This window comes from Eptesicus fuscus, chromosome 11 (genome assembly GCF_027574615.1).
Source record: "Eptesicus fuscus isolate TK198812 chromosome 11, DD_ASM_mEF_20220401, whole genome shotgun sequence".
NCBI classification, from domain to species: domain Eukaryota; kingdom Metazoa; phylum Chordata; class Mammalia; order Chiroptera; family Vespertilionidae; genus Eptesicus; species Eptesicus fuscus.
Genome location: NC_072483.1, coordinates 78,519,354 through 78,544,076, shown reverse-complemented (window position 1 = coordinate 78,544,076; position 24,723 = coordinate 78,519,354). Strand labels below are relative to the sequence as shown.

Here is a 24,723-nt window from a genome sequence, read left to right as displayed (position 1 = left end):
GAATTTTATAGAAGCTGTTTCAAAGATTAGTATGGTGAAGTAATCAAATTCAGAATGCCTTGTAACTTAAAGAGAGAATCAGACATGGATATAATTAACTCTACTAAAAAGCAAAAGACATATAATTTTAGATGTTCCATAGTGCTTGCTTTTGTATCAGTATTAACAGAGCATAAAGTTTCAGCTTCTTTATGACCATAAAGCTGGTGGAGGAGGCAGCCCTTGGGACAACTCCATCAAATGCAAGAGCTCCTTGGAACACAATTTGGTAGATAACCTTAAAGATTCCTTCCAGCTCTAAACCTCAGAATGATGATGAGCTGTATGGTACAATTTACAATGTTGATGCGAACCCGTGAACTTTCCTTCAAGCAATACTTGAGCAAAGCTAGGGAATATTAAGGGGGAAAGGAAAGACACATAGCATTTCAGCTCCGTGGAAGTATTTCTGGATTGACAAGAACTTCTACAAGTAGACTTAGAACAGACAATGTATTGACACGCTTCAGTTCCTCTTTGAAGCAAAACAAAATAAAACAGCTGCCAGTTGACAAGGGCCATGTCTTTGAAAAGTGACAAGTAACAGTAGAGTGACTCTGAATCTAGGTAGTAAGTTTTCATCAAATATACTGTGCATTTATTTAATCAGTTTGTGTATTGTACCTTTGGGATTTTTTCAACTAGCTGTGCTTTACCTTGCGTGGTCTGCTAAGAATCATGAATCTGTTTCTGTAGGCACAGACAGCACACATTGTCCTGGAAGATGGAACTAAGATGAAGGGTTATTCCTTTGGCCATCCATCCTCTGTTGCTGGTGAAGTGGTCTTTAATACTGGCCTGGGAGGGTGAGTAATGCTTCCACTCCAAGGCTTTATTCTTTCTCTGAATGGAGGAATAACGGGATGATCTTACTCATGGTGGGAAGTCGAAACCACTGCATCATAGAAAGACTTCATATGGCCCTGATGTTGTGCTGTGCCTGCGCGCAGCCTACTGCCGCCATCCCTGAAAAGAGGCAGCGACACAAACTCCTCTCTGCTGCTGTAAATGAAACAGAACGTGGGACACTGGTGTTTCCCCGGGGTAGAAAACAGAACAAAATTATTTCCAGAAACATAGGGTGCAAGGACACAGTTTATGTGAGATTCCTCATGGCTTCTGCCATGCGAGGTGTGAAAATTGGAGCAGGGCAAAGGATGGGAAGCACACTCTAGTGCCATTCTATTAGCGAAGTTGAGAATCAACCTTGCACATCTAATGTGAACTACCCTAAGGAGTTAAGAGAGTCCCTGGGTTTGTATACAGTTTTGCACTCTCATAAGAAAGGCAACATAACAGATACATTTATAGTTTTGAAGTATTCAATGGGAGAGCAGAGGCATAGAGCTGATATTTTCAAAATTTATCCACTGAGACCCAACTTAGCTGTTAAGATCTGCTGAGAGATGTACTGCGAGTTGCTACAGAAATCCTAGAGCTGTTCTTACCTAGCCAGCCACATGCTTGTTCATCTGAGAGCCACGAGACTGAAGTTCTGGTCTCAGTCCTAATGATAACTGATTATGTGATATTGAGAAAATCACTTAACCTTCCTGAATCCTAGTTTCCACATATAAACAGCGAGGGGGCTGTATTATACATTCATTTACAGCTGGGAATTTAAAAAAGTATGAGTCTTTAAAAATGACTAGATGGTTTCAGGAGGTTTTCCTTAGAGATTCAAAAGACCAATCTGTAAAATATTTGATGAATTCTTTAGTAAAATTCAAGTTAGCCTTATAAAGACAAGGAGACACTGGGTTAACTGATATTGAAGATATTGATTGGCCAAACCTCCATGATATTATTAATGTACATTTTCTCTAACCTCTTGGCTCTCTGTTTGAAATGAGGAATATTAGATGGTTTTTTAAATAGTTCCACTGGTGAGAACATTAAATTACAGTGTATAAAACCTGCTTGAAAAGTTTTCCTTCACCAGGCAATTATTTAAGCTTTTCGACAGCACTAATTACTAGCCGTGTTAATATACCTGCCAACAAACAACTGTTTAATATAGATCAGAATGATGGAGGGCACTGGAGTTTTCTTCTGTGTGATAGATTATGGGTAATAAATCTTGTCACATCACAGAAGTCAAACAGGACCTGATGGATTAATTTGCTTCCAACACTGCAGTTCGCTAGGACAAGCTGTATTTAATTCATTTACTGGAAAGTATTGTAAGCACATGCTTAAAGAAAACGGACAGTTCTTTTATGGAAAAAAAAAAAGAAAGAAAGGGAAGAAAAATTTAATTAAGGATTTTTTTAAATGGAGAATAAGACATTCGTTAATAAGCTTAGTCCACAAACCCTATTTGTCATTGAGAAAAGCTACTTTCATTCATTGTGTGGCTCACTTGGTGAGGTGGTTGATGATTAAGGGAGTTATTTTGTTTTTCATCTTCAAGAGATGCATTTATGTTGTGTGTAAGTAAGCCTTGGCTAAAAAGTGATCAAGTGAGAGGCATCTGAGAAATTAGCTGATGGAGGTGTGGATAAGGATCACAGCACTTTAGTCACGTTAGGGGATGCTGAGGGGGAAGGCTAAGCATTCTGTCCACAGAGGTAGTTCTGGGAGGAGTTAGTCTGGATGGGGGTTGAAGAATTCATGTTGACTACTGCCTGAGCTGAACTTTATTGGTTTCAAGGTTGTCGATTCAGTCCCCCTCAGATCCTAAATTCACTTTCAGTAGTAATCTACAAGAAAGACTTTGTTTAACTCTTTCTGCAGAAAGTGAAATGTAAGAGGGGACAAAAAAGTTATTGCAACGCATTCCAATGTGTGGAGTAGCTACTATAGATAGCTGCTGGCCTTTGTGGGGGTGAGATTTCTCAAATATTCTTATATTTCCCTTCCCAGAACTTAAAAAAAAAGCCCTTTTGCATTCTTCCCTAATTCCATAGTAGTATTTTAAAATAGTTATTTGGGTATTTTAATTCAGAAGTCAGAAATGCTTCGGGTCAATTTTTGTGGGATTGATTTTTTCTTCTAAGTTAACAATAATTCTCAAACATATACCTTTTTCTTAAACTAAGCTATTTTGAAAATCAACTATGTTAAATCTATATTTCATAGAAATTAACTCTGTGTTTTAAATGTCCAATAAATGCTCATAAACATATGCACCCATGCAACCACCACTGACATACTCAGTGTACTCTTCAGTATCCTACAAAGTATTAAAAAAACCTTTTACTTTTTCACAGTTAATATTTTGATGCAACTGGTAGCCTTCAATAGCAAATATCATTTTGGGCTCACTATGTCTGGCAGAATAAAGAAATTTTCAGGATATCTGCAAACTTTAAAGCAGTATGTTTTAAAGTTAAAATTAAGACCCTGTAGAACTTTAAAAAATGAAGAAATTGAGGGAATGGAAATTATATGAGAATATGCCTGAGGACTTAAGAGTCACTTTTTATTTCCCTTTCAGTCATATCATGAAATAAATTTCCATATTCTGTCATAACATTTCCTTAGGTTTGCTAAAATCTAGAGATAGGTTTGTAGGATTTTGAGTTCATGTTCTGTAATTTTGAAGGGTTCTGTAATTAAGGCATTGTGATTCTATACATTTTTTTTTGTTGGTAATTTTTTGGCATCTTTACCCAGGTACCCGGAAGCTATTACTGACCCTGCCTACAAGGGACAGATTCTGACCATGGTCAATCCTATTATTGGGAATGGTGGAGCCCCTGACACTACTGCATTGGATGAAATGGGACTTAGCAAATATTTGGAGTCTGATGGAATTAAGGTAATACCAGTGATGACTACTAAAAAAGCCACAACGTTAGGTTACTTTAAGACATGAGAGTAAAGTTTCTTCCTCAATACCGTAGTATAGACTGTTAAATTTATGTTCTCACCCTCATCCTAGATACATGAGAATAATCTTTAACATATTACTTTGAGTTTTATTTCCCAGGGCACTTCAGATTTGTTCTTTAATGCCTTGCATGCAACTTGACTTCATTTGGGAAAATATTGTTATAAGTCCAAATAATAGTAATGCTACAAGAATTGGTGATGAATCACCTTTTAATTGATAAGTCTGTATTATTTGCCTCTTTATCTTATTCTCTTTAGGAGATGAATAAAGGATAGCTTATATGCTAGTCTGAAAGTAAACACATTAAAATTTTCTATTAATGATAAATTTTGATCATATCTTACGAATGTGGACTATACAAACAACTCAAAAATGTACTTTCGCTCTATTTCTCACAATTTTATCCAAAATTCTCATTCACCTTTAAATATAGACTTAAAAATATTTTATCTTTCATGTCCATTAAATAAGTAATTACTTATTAGATTATTATAAATGCGATGGAAGAAAAATATAAGGTGCCAAGAAGGGAGATCTAGCTTAGTCTCAGGATTTGGCAAAAACAGGTAAAACTGTTCCCTCAAATGATAGATAATTAAGGTAACAATTACATATTTTAAGAGCAAAGTGTTGATCATCTTTTTTTTCTTCATCTCCAAAAATTTAAGCCTCATATCAATGGATGTAATAAAGCTTAAAAAAATAGCAAACTGACTCTTAAGACATGGCACAAGAGTTGGATAATATTTTTGTAATTATCCAATATTTTTGTGATTATCCAATATTTTATGATCACCCCTTTTAAATGACCACTTGTCTTTCTAGGTTTCAGGTTTGCTGGTGCTGAATTACAGCAATGACTACAACCACTGGCTGGCTACCAAGAGTCTAGGGCAATGGCTACAGGAAGAAAAGGTGAGAAATATGATAGGGCATCCAACATCACCTAAGGATGATTGGTGGGGTCTGTGGTATGTTGGGACAGTGTATCTAATTTAAAAGGCACAAACAGATGAGGCAGATCATGCAGTTTGGAATCTTTTTATTTTTATTTTATTTCAGAAGCAATTTCTTTCACTTACTACACAGGCTGAGCTGTCTGAACTAATTTTCTTCTAAACATGTAGGACCACATATTTTTACCTTATCCACTAGGTGGCAGGCATACATGCTTGGTTGAATTTCTAATCCTGAAAAGGGGTTAGAGAAAATTCTAAAATTTTCTGTTCTCTTAAGCAACCTCTCCCTTCTCTTTTATTCAAGACTCAGATATGCAACTTTTGTCTTGGGTGATAGTACCAGCTCTATCATTAACTAGCTGTGTGGCTTTGTACAGGTTATATTATCACACCATACTATTTTTATTTTTAATTCTTAATGAATATAAACAGATTATCATTGATTCTCTTTGGGTTTACACATTATGATTCTATAGACTTAAGTGTAATCTCATTTGAAGTTATAAATAAAAATTTTATAAACCGTAATTTATATTTCCATATTTTATTTATTTTCTTCTAATCAACTAAGAGGATTGGCCTGATTTGAATGTCAGACAAAGTTAATGGGCCTGCTGTATATTTAGCTTCATAGTCAATGTTGCTGTAGCTGCTTTTTGTTGACTTGCTGCTGGCCCTGTGATTGACAGAATATTATTCTAGTAAGCTCCACCTCTCCAATAAGCATCTGCCTATTGGAGGTAAATGTTGCCTCTGTGTGACAAATACAAAAATCTCCATCCTGGCTTCCTTGTTCTCATTCTTTCTAAATATTAGAAGAGATAAGAAGGTGATATTATCTCCCAGGTCATCACTATATTCTTTTCAGCCATCTGAATTCACTTCCAGAGCTCATCTTTGTAATGGTCATTCAGGAGACCCCCACCTCAACCTCCACCCAACCTTTAATGTTTCCTTTGTGCTATTTAAGGCACCTGGTATTATAGCGGCTCTGTGTCAGAACTTCTAATTGAAATATAAGCTTTCATCCATGGCTTGTTAGTTTGTTGTATAAATGTGCTTTGACTCTTTTTCCATGATCACAGACATGTAGAATAACGGAAGTATAAGATAAAAACCAATTTATCTCTTTGAGGTACAGGTGAGAAAATCAAACATCACTAAGATAATTGGTGGGAAAAAACATTACAACTGGTTTTCCTGATTCCTGACTCATTGCTCCTTCATTACAACACATCTGTCTCTATCCAGAGTAGTCAAAGAAAATAAAACAAATGGTGGTGTTGCCTGATTTATTAAATAAACGGGCAAATTTTACTTGACAAGAACCTTCAGAAAAATGTGTGGAGTGCCCACTATGTGCCAGGGACATTAGACTCAAAACATGGATTTGTATATTATTTACAAATTACTGCTTATGAAATTCACAAATGCCATTACCTCAATGTGTGTGTGTGTGTGTGTGTGTGTGTGTGTGTAATATTATTTAACATCCTGTGCTAAGAGCAACAAAACTGTAGCAGGAGATTGATGTTCAGAATTTCTCATTTTTTATTCTGAGGACATGCCAGGGTATTAAGAATACTGTGCCCAACTGGAACAGCAATTTACCGTGTTCTGACAACACAGTCACCTGGGTCAGAGAAAAGAAGGAGTAAGGAAATTATTTACTGCTCCAGAAGATAGATGATGCTAAGTTTGTAACTTGAAAACAATATGCTGGATCTAATTCCTTCCAATTCCATTGTCACTACAATTTCTTTTATAGATCCCTGCAATCTATGGAGTGGATACAAGAATGCTGACTAAAATAATTCGGGATAAGGTATGATCATCACCTTTAGCCAAATTTCTGTTTTTTCCCCCATCAGTATGTAAAAGAACAAATCTGGCCAATTTCTGCCATTTGGGTTTCTGTCCTTTTGTTTCCATACCTCTGATGTAGTTTTTGAGACTGAATACTTGATTGGGAAATTTGTTACTGAAGAGCTATGAGATTAATTCACTCAACAGCATTTTATTGAGTGCCCACTCTGTGTTTATGACCCTGACAAGTCATGGCCTTTATAATTCATCTCAGGACCAGTGAAACAAGTGGAGAAGGTTACGAGGTGCGCAACTGTCTACCTAAATTAAACACCTCCATGCTGCAAATGCAAACCCAAATTTGTATGGCATTGGTGTTATTTGTTTAGTCCTCTTGGAGAAGTTGTCTGTGAAATCAGTGATTTATATTTCATGAGTGTGTCAGATGAGCCCTGCCTGTGTTAACTTGATTCCATAGTCTTTCTAGAGACTGTACCAGTGCCTTAGGTGATAACACGTAGGTGTATCTTTTGCTTTTATGTCTCATTGCTGAAACATCTGACCCCTCCTCTTAGAATATCTCCTCACCATCAGCTTGCTTCTTCTTATTATAAGGTGGACACTTCTTTTCTCCCCTGCATGAAACTTTCATATCCCAAACCAGAAAGAAATTTTACCTAAAGTTAACTGCATCCCCCAAATGCCACTAAAGTGGTCTCATTGAATTGTGTTACATAAAAAATAAGAAAAATAAAATTTACAATTTCGAAGTGAAAGATTCTTCAAGGAAATCTGTTGCAGATTTCTTGTTAGATAATATTGACACAGGATCTCTGTAAACAGAAAGAACAGCTTTAAAAATAAGAACGTGGCTACATACCCAGGACCAGACGGACGACAGCGGAATTTATGTGATCCTTCTACTCCACCTTTGATATTTTTTTTACCTCCACCTTGATTTTCCTGAGAATAGATGTTAGTGTGGTTAAATATATCAGTAGATTCTTGTGTTGTTGTTTTTTTTTTTAACCCAGCGATGTTATGGGAGCAGTAAACAATGATGAGACTACCAGAATGAAAAGGGAAATAAAATTGGGAAATTCAATTTGGGCTATAGAATTCCTATGTTGAATAAAATATAGTGAGCCCTATTAATTTGGAAAACAATTCACAAGACCATACTGTGTTTAGGATGAACCCTTCTTTTATCAGAGGCAGTTAGATTTTCAAAATTTGCCTGAAAAGGCTAGCTCAAACAAAACTGTAGTATTGCCTACTATATTTAATTTTGAGTCGTGCTGGCACATATTAAAAATGTATACTGTAGCTTTTAGTCTATTACTCTTAGGTTGGAAAGTAAGATTGAATTTCATTCAGCATGTTTTAAGAAGGAAGTGAGAACTGAAAACCAAATTTCAAAATTAAAGTTCCATAAATATGGTCAAGAGATTCTGTGATTTGGATTCTAAAAGTAAATAAAGTCCATTATGAAAATTAATAACACAGTGTGGAAGTGAAAGGTTATTTTTAGTTATTTCCCCCCAGAATTTGAGGTAGCACTCTGATTTTAGTAATTACACAAATAACTGTCATGTCTGAATGGTGTGCTGGTACTTTCTACCCTCACTCACTCCCCAGTGACTTCTTCCTTTAAGGAATAAATTTCGAGGGGAAAATAAAGACTTTCCTTTATTTTTTTCAGTGCAATAATATCTTGGAGAAAGGCAAATCAATGAATTATTTTGACATTCCCCCCCCAATAAAGTCTTACTTACTAAACATAATATGCCATTTTTCTTAATAGGTCAAATTAGACTTACCAACAAATAAATAAATCTCATGACATAATATTAATGAGAAGAAAACATTTTCCATGTTCAAGCTAGCAAGGCTAATTCATGAAAGCTTCACAGAAGGCTAAACATTTTTTTTTAAGTTCAAGCTCTTTGGAACACCTAGACATTACCATGTCTAAAGTAGTGACAATTTTTAATGCCACTTCTCAAAGTTTATGACTTATATAGCATTTCACATTTTTGTGAATTAATTTTACCTCACAATGTAAGAAATTCCCAATCGTGTCAATTTTCTAAAAATTTTTAGGTTTCTTACTTTTTTTTGCTCAGTAGATTGTTCTGTCCATGTCTTCCACGAAATATCGTTAAGTTAGATGCACTAAGGAACAGGTGCCCTAAATATTGGAAGCTGGAGACCCATATTCTAATGCCTTTGACTTTGTTTACCCCGGATCATTGTCTCAGCCTAAAATAACTGATTGTACTTCTCAGAGTGTTTCCAAATGTACTGTGAAAATTGCTTCCTCTTTCCTTGTTGAGTTGAAGGTCTCCTGCTTTTGGTTGGGAGTAGTTATAAAGGCATCAAACTCTCAGAGCAGCTGTTTAAGTCCCCGTGGATTGATCCTGTCAGCACCTTCATCACTGCTCCCTTCTAACTGTCTAACTTTTTAATTTGATAGGGCACCACGCTTGGGAAGATTGAATTTGAAGGTCAGTCTGTGAATTTTTCGGACCCAAATAAGCAGAATTTGATTGCTGAGGTTTCAACCAAGGTGAGCAATTTTCTTTCAGATTTTGTAGTTTCGTTTTATTTCCTTTAGGTCTTCCTTTCTTATAATATCAAAAATCTTCATCTAGGTCAAAGTCATCTTTTAGAAGCACCAGAGTTGAGGGAGAAATGGGTCTTAAAGCAACTAAAAAATATATATGTTCTAAAACAGTGTGTTTAACGTTAGAAATTGTTTACTATTATTTTTAACTTCTTTTTTTTTCTAGTTTCCCAGTTCAAAACTTTAACAATGCCAAATAAAGGAACTGTTGACTTGCCAGAGACAGGCATAGTGCCAATCAGGAGTCAGAGTAATATCCTCACAGAGAGTTGAGAGCACTTTAAAGAAACCAGATACAATCAACAGAGTCTGGGGTCACTTTGGGTAGGGGAAAGTATTCCTTGAGACACTGAAGATTTATTGTATTATAGCTCAATTCAAAAATGAGTGTTCATAGTAATCACTGTGCCACTCTAAAGTCAGATATGTTTAGTGTATATTTATAAGAGGGTATAGAATACATTTTAGAAAGATGTCTGTTGGATGTGATTGAAGGTATAAGTCTCTTGGGCTATAGTGTCTGTCCTTGGGACAGAGCTAGTGGGACAGGAAAATGAGTAATCACCAGGGACAGAACTCTGTGGTAAATGCTGTCCTTAGAATGCACACAGTTTGCCACAGGAGCAAGGGCATGCATGGGGCAGCATTGAACTAGATAGCTGGATCAGGGAAGGTTCTCCAGAGCAGTTGGGTTTGTTCTGAGGCGTAAAGAGCAGGGAGTTAAATGGATGAACTAGGAGAACTGAGTTTCAGGCACAGAAAATGGCATGCATTTGAGAGGAATAGAGGTAAGCAACAACACGGTACTTTTGAAGAGTTATGTGTTTTTTGGTATGGTTGAACCAAAGGTTCACATATTTGGTTAAAGATGAGTGGAGATGCACTACGACTAGGTCTAGAGGGTTCCTTGTCATTGGTTTAGTCAACAAAACTGGAAACAATTGAGAACTCATTCAGCATCATTTTGGAGAAAAGTAGACTGGATAAAAGAGCAATTAACAAGTTTATTGTAGCTAACCAGGACAAAACCCACAAGAGCCTGGACTGAGCAATAACAGCAGAAAAAGAGACATTGAGGTGAATTAGACAAATGGGAGAAGGAGGCACTGGGTGTGACCAGATAAAAGATCAGCCTATTTTATCAGCAATTTCAACTAGTTTGAGTGAGCACAGTGATGCTTTCAGTAGGAGTCTGAGATATCTGTGGGATTTGCTATGGAAAAAAAAATTTTTTTAATGTACTTAAAATTTAAAGGGTTGATTGCTACTTTCTGTTTTTACTACATAAAATAGGAGACAAGGCAGAGTTTTCTTTCCTAGGAGTATGAATTTGGTTACCATTGAACTTTAAATGTGGAGAATTCGGGCCAGTTGAAACCCTTTTGAAGTCATTACTATTGGCTGGATCTACATTGGGAATTATATTCGCTATAGGAGAGATGGCTCTAAATGTCTCTTCCTTCATCACTGGGGCAGCAAAGTGTCTCTCTTTTAAATTTTATTTAAAATGGAATTATTCACCACAACATTTTATTCCTCTATACATCAAACATACAGTTTCTTGCATAAGATAGCTCCTGGTTATCGTGGTCCATTTAAAGAGGCATTTTTTTGTCTTAGAAAAAATACAACCAGCATTTTTTGAATACTCAGTTAATTCTTATTAAACAACAACAAGAACAAAACACAACTCTGTCCAGCCAGTGTTGCTCAGTGGTTGAGCATTGACCTATGAACCAGGTCATGATTCCATTCTCGGTCAGGTTACATGCCTGGGTTGCTGGTTCAATCCCCATCATTGATGTTTCTCTCTCTCTCTCCTTCTCCATTCCTCTATGAAATCAATAAAAATATATTAAAAAAAACCCACCCAACTCTATTTCATGGCTGAGGAAACTGAGGCTTATCAAGTAAATTTATTTAAAATCAAATGAAATTTGCCAAGGTCTTTTTAGAGCTGGACTAACTTGAACTCCAGTGACTCTTCATGCTAACCTCATGCTATTTCTGCTCTCATGTTGGTATGGTTTGACTGAGATGTTTCCAGAAAGTGCCATTTCTAGGATCCTGTTACACGAATTTAAGAAGCTCTCTCAAGGCTCTTGGTGACTTTTGGTTCTTCTTGACCCATATCTGGCAGGGCCAGGATATGTTTGCATATTCTGCTCTTCTGCCTGGGATCTCCCTCTCTCTCCTCTCTGCTTGCCTTCAAGAAGTCAGTTCCTCTGTGAAGCCTCCCCTGACCTACTCCACCTTTGTATTCCATGTCATTTTATATATAGCTTTATTTAAAACACACACACACACACAAAAAAAAAAACACAAAAAAAAACCCAATCCACATCGTATTTAGACCCTCGCAAGAATTGTCTCTTTCACTTTTCTATGCTTAGCTGTGGGTTTTTAAATTAGATATATACTTGTTTATATATCTGGAATGTGATCATGCCAGATGAGATATTCACTTGTTTTAGTTCTAAAATTTGTCCTTTCCAATGGCATGAGGCCATATTCCTTGTATTTGTTTCTATGCATTTCCATGTGAGTTGATTTAGTTTGAGGTACAGCATGCGAAAGGGCTATTTTTCCTTTTAGAATTTTAGAATTGAGAACTATGTTGGACATGTAGTCTAGCATTTTTTAAACGTGAGGAATATTGGGCCTGGAGACATTCACCTTAAAAAAATTTCTATGGTCAAATAAGGTTGAAAAACACTGCATAATATATTCCTCCTGGAGCATCCTAATGCAAATCCTTATAGTCACATGTGTGTGAGGTCCTGGGTAACTTCTATCATTCTGTAGGGAGAGTATGTAATGTGTTTGTGTAGAGATCAGTCAAAAGGAGCCTATCTGTATCTTCATATTAAATCAAGGGAGAGAGTGCAATGGTGAAAGCTGGCTCTGTTTCTTAATGCCAGAACAATTAAATTATTTCATTTTACCTGTGGTAAATGTATATTTGTATCAAATCATATTTATTCTGTGAATTTTGCTTTGGTGTGGTTGATAACTTAATTCATTGTCTTGTAATTGCAATTTGATGTAGCTACAACTAGACGTTAATGTTGCTTTGCTTTTTAGCAGAAGCCTAAGGTTAAAAATAAATCTATACTTTTCAAATTATCTGATGAGAGAGATTGTCTGAACATTTATGGAGCAGTTCAGCAACAATTCCTCCAGTTCATAGATGGACTGGGGTATTTTCTTCTCTAGAATAGTCAACAAGCCAAAAAATATAAACTTTTTCTCAAATATAGTCTAAGGATTATGATTTCACATTCTATAGACTTCGTGGAGAGACATTTCAGTGAAAGTAAAATGCTTTTTCAAATATCCAGACTGCAATTTTAATCTAAGACCTTTTGCAAACTTTGAATTATCCTAAATTCAGAATGTGCCAGCGAACTCTCAAAGCTGGTATCACTGTGGGCACCCCACTCTCTAGGCTTCTCTCCCTATATTTCTATTATTTTTCCTTTTATGACCTTGGGGCACTACTTCTCGGTTAAAAGTCTGTGAAAATGGATCTGACTCCACACAGTGCTTAAGACATAGGTAATGATTATGTTATGTTTGGATCCTTTTATGAAGTCTACCATTTACATGCAAACGATTGCACAGTAACCTAGAGGGACCAGTGGTCTACACTAGCCCAGCAATTCTTCAGACTCTCATACTGATTTTATCCATTGGCCCCACTGCATGAGCCTAGTGCTGCACTCTATCCCCACTTTACTGCAAGTTGAGGAGCAAGTGGCATTTAAAGCATGATATACCTATTACCACATCTGTCTAGTGCTGAATTGGGCAATAATACTTGAAAATTCCATTGCTTCTGTTTGTTAGTGAGGTAAAGCATGGGAAAGATGGTTGTTAACTATGGAAGCAACCAATTTCTTAGGGATCATTGTTATTACTGTAATCAAAATTTTATATAAAATAGCAAAGTACTTTTTTATCATAAAAAGGATACAGACTGTAGCACTTGCTGTGTCTTTCTTACACATTGATTAATTGCCAGTCATTCCCAAATACTTAGCAATCAATCTGCCGCCAATCTAAGTGTGAAGCATCCTCAGATACGCTTACGATATTGATGTGTTGCTCATCTCTGGAACTTCCTCTCACTCTTTGGTTTTTAAAATGGCAGGATGTCAAGGTGTATGGCAAAGGAAACCCCACGAAAGTGGTAGCTGTAGACTGTGGGATAAAGAACAATGTAATCCGCCTACTTGTAAAGGTAAGTAAATCATTTCATCTCAAGGGTAAGGATTTATAATATTGATCCTTTAGTGTTAAGCTGATTTCCTCTATCTGTCTCAGAGAAAGCTTGTACATTCTTCTAGAATGCCAGGGAAACTGCTCTCTTCTTGTTGCCTTTGATCTACAAAATGATACACTTATCCCTGTTAAAATGAGAGAAGTGGACCATGTTTAAAAAAAAAAAAGATCTCGCAGGACACAAAAACAGAGAAGAAAATGATGACTGTTCTTATCGCTGATTAGCTGACATTCCGAGACATACCATGTTCACATTCTTGGGGTTTAGAGATAAAAACAACAACAAAAAACTAGACTCAGTTGGAGAACTTCTCTATTGGGCTGTATTTATTATGCACCACATGTTTGCAGAGGTCATGCCCTGATACAGTGCAAACTTTCATGCTGTGTTACATCAACTCTTGGACAACCATTAATATTGAACCTTAAAAATCCTTTAGGAGACTTTAACTATTATTACAGTGTTTTCTTACAGACTTGTTTTTGTTGGGATTTCTCCTTCTCCACCTTCTTTTCCTAATCTCTGTTTCTGCCTCTCTGGGTAAGTCTCTGTCTCTGATGCACACACAAACACACACGCACAGATATATTTGCATAATATCAAATTAGCTTTCATATAGTAGAATTCTTCAATTCTTTGTTAGAGAATATCAGAAGTGTCCAAATCATGATTTCAAATTCTGGTCAAGTTTAGTAACGTAAATGTGCGTGGACTCTTCAGCAGCTGATGCTGTGGATGGTCTGTCCATATCTCCCTCTCCGTTCAACATTTTGCCTGACTTCCAATTGCAAGTGTCTGCATTTCATTGACTGAGGGCTCTCTTTGGTTGGTTGGAGACTGCTGGCATGCTGAGTGCCATAGAATTAATGATCTTGCTGCAGCCCCAACCAATGACTAGAGAGGGTCATTGTGTAAATATCCCAGCTCCTTCACTCCATAGCTGGGCTGTCTTCAAGATGGATATTCTACACTGGTGCCCAGAGTTCCTTGGTGGGCTGAAGCTCTGGTTGTCCATATGGTAACTGCTTGAGAATGCGTACTTGATTGGAATGCCTCCCGGTGTCATTTTCTGTTGGTATTTCTTGGAAACATTTCAAAATAAACTTTTTCTTCTTTTTTTTTTTCAAATCCTTGTCTCAGGAAATGTGTCTAGGAAACCTTCAAAGATATCTTCTTATTTATACTTATGTAGAAAAGTTCTAACTTTTCAATCAGAATATAAATATAGGTAATATGACAAAACCCATGAAAGAAGGCTGATTAAAATTTGATCAGACAAAAAAGGCAAAATTGAAAAAGGTGGAAGGTGAGCCATCTTAAATTTTGCAGAAAATCAATTTACCATTTTTTGCACCTCTTTATCCCATAATTCTAGGTAAGATAACCTGTATCCCTGTGTGCCCAAGCATGAAGCTTTTAGGCTCTATTTTTCCAGGATCACATTTTTAATAGTGTTTTTTCCCCTCCACTTTTTATTGACCATTGGCTCCATTTACATCACACAAAAACAGTGATGTTTTATCCATCTCTGTTAAGCTTTATTTATTTGAATCACATGCTATTTTTTTCTTTCCTTTTAAGGAATGGTTAGTCAAGAGAAGGTCTAGTGAAATTACACTTTGGCAAAAAAAACCCCCACGTTATTAAATTCTGGTCATTCTTGTTTTTCCTTTCTAGCGAGGAGCTGAAGTGCATTTAGTTCCCTGGAATCATGATTTCACCAAGATGGAGTATGATGGGCTTTTAATTGCCGGAGGACCTGGGAACCCAGCTCTTGCACAACCACTAATTCAGAATGTGAAAAAGGTGCAGTTAACCTGGGGGTAGTGTGTATCTGTGTGCAAAGTAGAGAGAAGTCTGGTCTATTATGGATCTCAGCTGCAATATATTTTATTTATTCAGAAATTTTTTATTACTCCTACTTGTGACCTCAGAGGTAATGTCAGCACAGATCTGTATTAGGGTGAACCAATGAGGAAAAAGAGCCTTTTTTTAGATAAAGTAATTGGGATTGTGTCCTTGAGTTCAGAGAACTGGAGCCTAATCTCCAAATGTGTCATTCCTTACAATCATGAAATGACAATTTATGTTCCTCACCATGACCTTGGGACCTATAACACACTCAAGTTTCTAAAGAAATACTAAATTAGATTTATTTTAATCTGTATGTTAAGTACATTTTATTGAGTTCTAATGCTATAAATTTGTCAATCATGTTCTGATTTATAATCTAACTTTTTATTCAATGGTCATTCTCTTTACCTTGTTAATTAAGGGGAAAAAAAGAATGCTTCCTTTTTATTCCTTGAGAGTCACTTTTTGGGGACTGTACTTCTGGGTTAATAAAAATTCTTCCTGATTTAGATTTTGGAGAGTGACCGCAAGGAGCCATTGTTTGGAATCAGCACAGGAAATTTAATCATAGGATTAGCTGCTGGTGCCAAATCCTACAAGATGCCCATGGCTAACAGGTAAGGCAGTTGCACTTTGTTTACAGTTAGACTAGCTGTGAATACTATTAGTAACTAAATCCAAAAGACTTAGAGACCTTCCATGCCACTTTCTTCAGAATAAATAGATAACCATATATGGTTCACAGTTGTCCGACTACCTGATACCACTTTCATTGCATTTGTGAAAGGCAGCCTTCTCTAACAATAACTTTGCTTAGTTTAAAGTTATTTTCCTCCACTCGGCATAAATTGAGGTTATAATACTCAATCAAATGGCATTCAAAGGGAAACTGTTCTGATTTTAAACTTGATTTCAGAGCACTGATAACGTTGTAAGGCTAGGTGACTTAAGAACCAAGAAATCTTCAAATCCTCTAGGTTTTACTTTCTTACCCCAACGATTTTAACCTATTGAACATGGAGCTTTCCCTCACGGACCACCTTCCACAGGAAATATAATTCAGATTGATTCCAGACTGAGTAGTTTCTCTTTATTATCTCCTGTGAACTCTCATTTGCCTTTACAATTACTGTGGCTCCTTAAAATAAGTCGCTTACATTTGTCAGTCTCTGTTAAGCTGGTAGGCAACTCTTAACTTCTTCGTATGAATGCAATTCTCCCTTTCCCCAAACTGATTACAGAAGTTTAATAGATATGATATTTAACACACAACGAAGCTTCCCGAATTTATTTTTGTTGCTAAAATTACTGGGATTAACAATCTGTCATTTTTCTTACTAAGCAATTGAATCTTTCGAATTTTAATAGTCTTTTCTTGTTTGCTATTTTACAATGAATGTGTTTATACTATCTTCCTCACTTTTCCTTCTTCTTCCTTTTTTCTCCAGAGGGCAGAATCAGCCTGTTTTGAACGTGACAAACAGACAGGCTTTCATTACCGCTCAGAATCATGGCTATGCCCTGGAAAACACCCTTCCTGCTGGCTGGAAGCCACTTTTTACAAATGTCAACGATCAAACCAATGAGGTAAATTGGGGATGAGACATGCAGGGCTTTTAATACTCTGCTATACAGATACCTTTCTCTTGTTTATGTGAGCTATTTGTGGGGTGCGGGGGCGGGTGTGGGGAAGAACTCTACTTATAGGAATTCATAGCCCTCTGCTTTTCCAAAAGTAATTTCTCTGTCTTATTTTCTCATCAGTTGACTCATTAAGATCCATTCTTTGGGGGGTTAATCAATGACTGTCTTGCACATTCATTGTTAATGGGGCATTGGTAGAGATCTGTTGAAACCACGCTTGTGAGTCTCTGGGACTAAGCACATGAAGTAGCCTTTGAGAAGACCCCTGGAGAAGCATTTAGGAGCTGAAGATGAGAAGAGGATTTGGGAGTATTCTGAACAGAGCTTTCAGGGGTTCCAAAGGCTATAAACCAAATCAGTTGTTTTTATTAAGGGAACCACATTTGGTTGAATCTTTGTTGGATTATTTTTATTAGCACTTTCAGTTTTTCTAATGTTCTTAAGCATTTACCTCAGTTTTTTTATTTGAATAATACATAGCCTTGTTGGCATCCATTGTTTCAGAAGACATTTCTCCCATTTCTCGTTCCTTAGGGGATTATGCATGAAAGCAAACCCTTTTTCGGTGTGCAGTTCCACCCCGAGGTCAGCCCAGGGCCAACGGACACTGAGGTATGTTAGAAAGATGAGGCCTGTTGTAGAATTAAGTCTTAAACTTAGAAATGTATTTATGTGAAAAATCAAGAAACCAAAGTAATCACCTTAGATGATGTTGTTACAGAACATTCTCAAGAAGGGTGTTGTGATAATACGCTCATTGTATCAAAATTTCCCCATAAATATCATGGAGGAAGTGCCTGTCTTTTTTTTTTTTATTTAAAGTGGGGAATCCCTTAAGAAACCTGATGCAATGCTATTTTTATTTAAATTATTATCATTCTGATATATTTAGTTCTAAAATTTACAATTGTTATCTTATGCAAATGAATTTCCCCTTGCTCTCTTATTCTCATAACTGAAATGAAATTTTAATCTCCCATCTGTGACTTCACAAAATCTCTATGGCAACTGGTTGTGTAGCCATATAGGGAGAATAACCAGCAGCAGGAGAAGGAAGGAGGGCAGCAGTGCTAGGGAGGGGCGAGGGCATCTACCAATATGCGTATGAGTTGGATGGCTTAAGAAAAGAACCATGAAGAATTCTTAGAGATGTTTTGTTTGTAATTTAAATATCTCTACTTTTACGGTGTGAGCTTTTGGTTCAATGTTCAAGGACATCTTTGCAAAACAAGATCTTGCAGTGATACTCAGAAAAGTCTGGGAAGTGTGGGGTGACTGCATCTCTAACACCCCAGGGCCTCCAATAGTAATGCTGAAGATTCTTCCCTATTAGCAGATACTCTCAGAAAAGACATCTAGGCAAAATGAGGGAGAGAATAAAAGTTTTCTGTCTGTAAACTCTACTACCTTATCTAGCCTACTACTAATTGTGTTTTCAGATTTGTGGGTTTTTTTCCCCTGTTTTATTATAGTTAATAAGTAATGGCTCTTGATAGCCAAAGTCAATATAGCATTACTTACCCATAATAAAACTCGTAAGTTAAAGTGACATATGCACACATATTGTCTAATGCATGATACTTCTTTAAGCATTTAAAATATAAATATTGCCTATGCTAGTACTTCAAATTAGGAACATTGAAATCAAGATATGTAATATCCAGTGTCACTTAATCCTTATTTTTATCCTGCCAAATAGTTGCAAAATAAATATTTTTGTTGAAATTTCTTATGTCTGTTGCAAAAATAAAAGCCAATTTATTGGTAAAGTTTAAGAATAACCTTTAGAGATATTTTTAGAGCTAATAGAAATTTTAAAAATCCAGTTATTTCCAACTTTAGGGAGCATAAGAAATATAGCATAAGTAATTACAGCCAGAATTTTACTTAGAAGAAGAAAATGATTCATCATTAGGAGGCTGCAAACTTGATATTCTCCGAAGGCATTATCTGAATTGTTCATTGTCTGCTGAAAATTTTTTAAATAGGATGTCACATAAGCAGCTAGAAGTGTTTATTTGACCTAATTTCTATAATAAATATGTAGTTTTGCCAGAATTGGCAAACAAACAAACAAAAACAAATATTGCATAGAAATACTTATCCTAAAAATTGTTTATCTAAAGTTCAAATTTAAGTAGGAATACTGTTTTTTATCTGGCAACCCTGCGAGTTTTGAAGCTTCTAACTGGTTGGTTACATTTTTTTTCTAGTATCTGTTTGATTCATTTTTCTCACTGATAAAGAAGGGGAAAGGAACCACTGTTACATCGGTTCTACCAAAGCCAGCCCTAGTTGCATCTCGGATTGAGGTCAGTATATGTGGGCTTATTTTTGGTTTATGTATTTTGGATTTTCTCTACCATGTAATGATATATTTAGGTTAATATGTAAACTTTCCCAATGTTTATGAAAGATGATTGGTATTATTGTAATCTCCCATCATTTTAGCATCTAACTATTTGGTCTGTTCTTGATTATGTTCTTGGGCATTTTCATGTTTAGAATTAAAGTCACATCTTTTACAGTTTAATTCTTCTAGGATGTTTGTAATAAAATAACGTAGTAAACAAAAGGGGTTAATTTAGCTTAGAATTGGATACGTTTTTCATTACTCAATAAACCATAGCTTTACATATGCTTGTGATACATAGTTCAGACTACAGAATTGTTATAGGTGATATAACATAATCATAATTTTTTTGTTTTTAAAAGGATTATTACTCAATATCATGACTTGAATATTATTTACCTTTAGAAAGCAAATAGATAAGAATTAATATATTATAAGACTTGAACTCTTATCTGTTTGAACATGTACATTAATATAAGATCTCTACCCATTTCTTTCATAGTTTAACCACATACCCACACATTATTATGCAAAGTTTAGAGATATATATATATATGTATTTAGATTACAAACAAAAATAATTGATTTATATGTTTACATGCAATAAGTTAAGTTAGATAGTTTAATGATTTCCATGACAGCCTTTTTTTTTTTTTTTTTTTTTTTTTGAGATGAAAGGATTGGCCGTAATCTAGCCTCTCAATATGGAGTCCAAGTGTGGGTTCTTGGTAGTGAAAGAAGCCACATAATGTACAGCATTTCCTCAGACTGTCAACTTATGGTCTTCAGATGTTTTTCTTTTTTTTAAATGGTGAAGGAAATGTATCATTTGGTATTTCAATGACTTGCACATAGTAGGTGCCCAATAAATATTTGTTGAAGCAAATCTAGTTTCCCAAGCCATTGCCTCTTGCAGTGACCAAGAACATCTTTCTCCTCGGAAGGGCTTGGCAGTTTAGGAAGACCCAGAGGCTTGTTTGTTTTTGTGCCAATCCTTTGTTCAGAACAAACCTATGAAATATTGAATGTAATACACTTAATTAAATTTTGGGAGATTTTTATCTAAAAATATACATATATGTACACACATGAGTGCCTATTTCCTCATCTTGATAATAAAAACAATGCTTTTTTAAAAATTGCTTGCAGGTTTCCAAAGTCCTTATCCTGGGATCGGGAGGTCTGTCCATTGGTCAGGCAGGTGAATTTGATTACTCAGGATCGCAAGCTGTAAAAGCCATGAAGGTGAGAGACTATGATCTTTGCTAGAATTTATATACACCCTTTAATGAGTCTAATTAGTATTGCATAATTTAGATTTATGACACCACCTCTTTTCAAAGTCACTATAATTAATTTCCTTACCTAACCCTTACACATCTTTTATTAAAGGAAGTTTGATCACAGACAAGATATTTACTTTCTCCAATGTGCACACCTATACATTAATTTAGATTGATCTTCAAAATTGTCTACATTATCTCCTATTTATAATGAAAACATAGAAAGCCACACTTATAGATATTTCTCATTTCTTTTGAGGTAGTGAGCTTTTTGTCTTTTGTGTGAATTTAGGCATCCTTGGTGCTCTAAAAGTACTTTGGATGTTCTTTGGATGCTTCAGGCATTTCTGTGGTTGAAATGGGAAGATCCAGTTGGAGAAGCAGGGCCTTTTGTTCAAGCTCTAGAAGTTGTTATCTGTCATTAGAGAACCCAGTTGTCCCACCTGTGACTTGGAATGGATGACCTACCAGGATGGTGTGGTTGCATTTTCAAGTGGAAAAGAGGATTTGATACCCAAGTTGGGAAGAACATCCTCCCTATTTCCTCAAAGTCTCTTGAGATTTTCCCAATTCTTACCTAGTAAATAAAACTAGAAAAATTACGCTGTACATGAAAGGTATTTCTATGAAAGAGCAAACTAGGCTTCTTTTTGGTGTCCTTATTTCCCTGGTTAGTCCCCATTTGGGTGCTCATCAGGCCATCCGGAGGCACTGAGAACTCTCTGTGACCTTGCCTTAGGCTTTGCAGTGTGAAGCCATTTACCAGAGTCCTGGCTAGGAGAGAAGGACATTGGGAAGGCAGCAGGAGACTCAGACAACAAACATGGGGAATAGTTGGCTTTTTAAAAATTTACTTTTTATTTTATTTAATATTCTGTATACAGAGATTTTCACTTGACAGATGCTTGATAAAAATGTAGAACATAGCCCCCAATTACCTTAATCTTCTTCCCATTTGTTTTCAATACTCTCCTCCATACACATATGGGTGTTCATATATATACACACATGTTTTCCATGTATATTTTAAAAAGATACTTTATTGTATTATGATTCAATTAATCTTTAGATAGATAGTGGATGTCCAATGGTTTGGATTGATTAGAACACAATCCAAGTGTGTTCTGGATTTAGAACACATTTTACTAGCAAACTTTTTTTAAAGCCTGTTTGGTAGTTTTATGAATAACTAATATTTTCATGGCTTGTATTTTTTATGTGCTTTAACATCCATAATGTGAAGTTATTTAAATAATAAAAACTATATATTGTATTATGATTAATTAGGAAGTTAATAGACATAAATTTATGAACCAAATATTTTAAAAGAATTAAATTGTGCATGTATTATAGCCAGAACTATATTAGAAAATGATGTAAAATTTATTAAAATTGTTTGAAATTATTCTTAAGTTTTAAAATGAATACCCATCACATGCACATATGGGACTTTTACTATATAATTTTATTTATAAAAATACCTATATTTATCATATAGTCCATTCAGGAAAATAAAAATATATTTAGGCCTGTTGGCATTTTTCTAAAGTAACAAGACTTTGTACAACTTCTGTTAATGATCTAATCTCAGTTTAGACCCAATTACTTATACTCTAACCCATATTTTTAAATGAAATTGCTTATCTGTATGTATCTATTTAATACTTTGCTAATACACCTGATAATCTTTTTAAAATAATTCCTTAAAATCTTGAGAGATGACTGGTGTTGCGGAAGAGCATAGGACTTGAATCATGAGTTGAATCAAGTTTTAATTCTGGATCTTTCCAGCTATATGATCTTTGGCAAGTTATTTAACTATTGAATCTCATTGTTTTTATCTGTAAGGTGGAAATTTCTCTTGTAGTCTTGGTATAAAAATCAAGTAAATTAGTAAAAAATACAAGTTTTAAGGCACTATTTGAATTTAAAATAGCATGAGGTATATTTAATTTTTTATTGAGATTCCCCCCTAGGATGTGTAGGTCTTTCAAAGATGATTTCTATACTTTTCAGCTGAATATTTTGTTGACTTTTTAGAAGAGTTCAAAATTGATATGCTAATAGGTAAAATAATAAGAACGATCTGGCCATATTTTATAATCGTTATTTTTGCTAAGTTTCACGCTCATCCTGGTTTATAAAGTTATTATTCTTAGTAGCCTACATGAACAATTATTTTGGTGGTCTCTCCAGATGTCAAGAATGAGATAGGCTATGAATACCTTCAGACACACACATACATTTTTATTTTATTTTGCCATATGGTCATTTTCTTTTTATATAATATGTATAAACAGTTGTATAATGCTCTTTGTTAAAGCACTACAGCAAGCATGAAAATATAAAGAAAATAGAAGCCAGCAGAAGGCTCTCAGTGCTTCTAGCAAGAAGGAAACACATTACCGTGCATTTTAAATGTGCACCAATGTTCTCCAACAAACATTAGAAAGGGAAGCAGCTTTGATGTTGCCTCCAGTTCCATTTTATAGTTTACTCATTAAAATTTTTTGGAATATTGTGTTCTTTTAAGGTCGATTGAACTGTAAAGTTCAATAGTACTCAATTTCGATGATAGGGTCTTGGAAGCTGTGGCTTTAAGCAAAACAATGTATAACGAAACTAATTTTACCATAGGCTAAATGATATAAACAAGAGTTAAGTTCCTATGGAATTTTTCTGGCCACCAAAATTATCACCAAACTTATAAATAAAGATCCTGAATACTTCTAATATTAAACATTGAAATAAATGTGAGTTTGCCGAAACCGGTTTGGCTCAGTGGATAGAGCGTCGGCCTGCGGACTCAGGGGTCCCAGGTTCGATTCCGGTCAAGGGCATGTACCTTGGTTGCGGGCACATCCCCAGTAGGAGGTGTGCAAGAGGCAGCTGATCGATGTTTCTCTCTCATCAATGCTTCTGACTGTCTATCCCTCTCTCTTCCTCTCTGTAAAAAATCAATAAAATATATATTTTTTAAAAAAAGAAATAAATGTGAGTTTTACAGACATTTAAGAAAGATGAATGAAAACAAGTAAGAGGATTATTTTCCAATCCTCTATCCACTTCAGGGTCTTGGGTGGCTAGAGCCTCTCTCAGCAGCTCAGGGTACAGACAGGACCCACCCGGATAGGAGGACCTTCCATTGAAGGGTGAAATCACATCCACACACACTCAAACTGGAATCATTTAGACCCGCCAGTTTATCTCACTGCACATCTTTGGGATGTGGGAGGAATCCGGAGCACCTGGAGAAAACCCATGCAGACATGGAAAAACCTGCAAAATCCACACAGACAGTGGCCCCATCCAGGAATTGACCCCCCCATTAATGTTATAACAAAATGACTTGAACAAAACCACATTATTTGGGGACCTGCTGTATTTGTGGATGTCTGGTCAAACTCTATAGAAATAATTTTCAGCTTTGCTTGTAGCTTCAGTGGCAAGAAATTCAGAATGATCTTTATGAGGAGGCAATTCCTTTTGGATAGTTTTATTTTCACTCAATTTCTTCCTTCCTTTCACCAAATGTTTGTTTCTCTCTAACTTCCATTCACTCACTCACTCACTCACTCACTCACTCATTCATTCATTCATTCATTACCTAACCCACTACCTAATCTATTCATTACCTAATAATGCCCTTAATTGAAATATGGCCATTCTCTTCTTTAGACCATGTATTCAGATTCTGGATCCTTTTGTTTCAGGAAGAAAATGTCAGAACTGTCCTGATGAACCCAAACATTGCATCCGTACAGACCAATGAAGTGGGCTTAAAACAAGCAGATAGCGTCTACTTTCTCCCCATCACCCCCCAGTTTGTCACAGAGGTCATCAAGGCGGAACGGCCAGATGGGTTAATTCTGGGCATGGGTGGCCAGACAGCTCTGAACTGTGGTGAGTTCTTTTAAGTTTAATTGTAGAATTTGGGTACATGCACTTATGAGTAATATTTTTTTGCTTGATTTGACTTAAAAATTTATAAAGATTTCCTCTAATGTGTGACGAAGCAGCAAATAGCCACCTGAAA

At 35.8% G+C, this 24,723-nt stretch overlaps 1 protein-coding gene across 1 annotated transcript in view; it reads left to right on the top strand.

Annotated features, from left to right (window-relative positions):
- The window catches only part of CPS1 (carbamoyl-phosphate synthase 1), a 110,056-nt gene that overhangs the window by 14,239 nt on the left and 71,094 nt on the right, over window positions 1-24,723 (top strand). Inside the window, exons 2-14 of the mRNA XM_008145205.3 lie at window positions 736-845; window positions 3,658-3,802; window positions 4,703-4,792; window positions 6,605-6,661; window positions 9,119-9,211; window positions 13,422-13,511; window positions 15,231-15,359; window positions 15,918-16,024; window positions 16,856-16,994; window positions 17,586-17,663; window positions 19,265-19,363; window positions 20,554-20,649; window positions 24,401-24,590. Coding sequence (XP_008143427.1) covers window positions 736-845; window positions 3,658-3,802; window positions 4,703-4,792; window positions 6,605-6,661; window positions 9,119-9,211; window positions 13,422-13,511; window positions 15,231-15,359; window positions 15,918-16,024; window positions 16,856-16,994; window positions 17,586-17,663; window positions 19,265-19,363; window positions 20,554-20,649; window positions 24,401-24,590 — 1,423 coding nt within the window. The remainder of the gene's footprint in view (window positions 1-735; window positions 846-3,657; window positions 3,803-4,702; window positions 4,793-6,604; window positions 6,662-9,118; window positions 9,212-13,421; window positions 13,512-15,230; window positions 15,360-15,917; window positions 16,025-16,855; window positions 16,995-17,585; window positions 17,664-19,264; window positions 19,364-20,553; window positions 20,650-24,400; window positions 24,591-24,723) is intronic.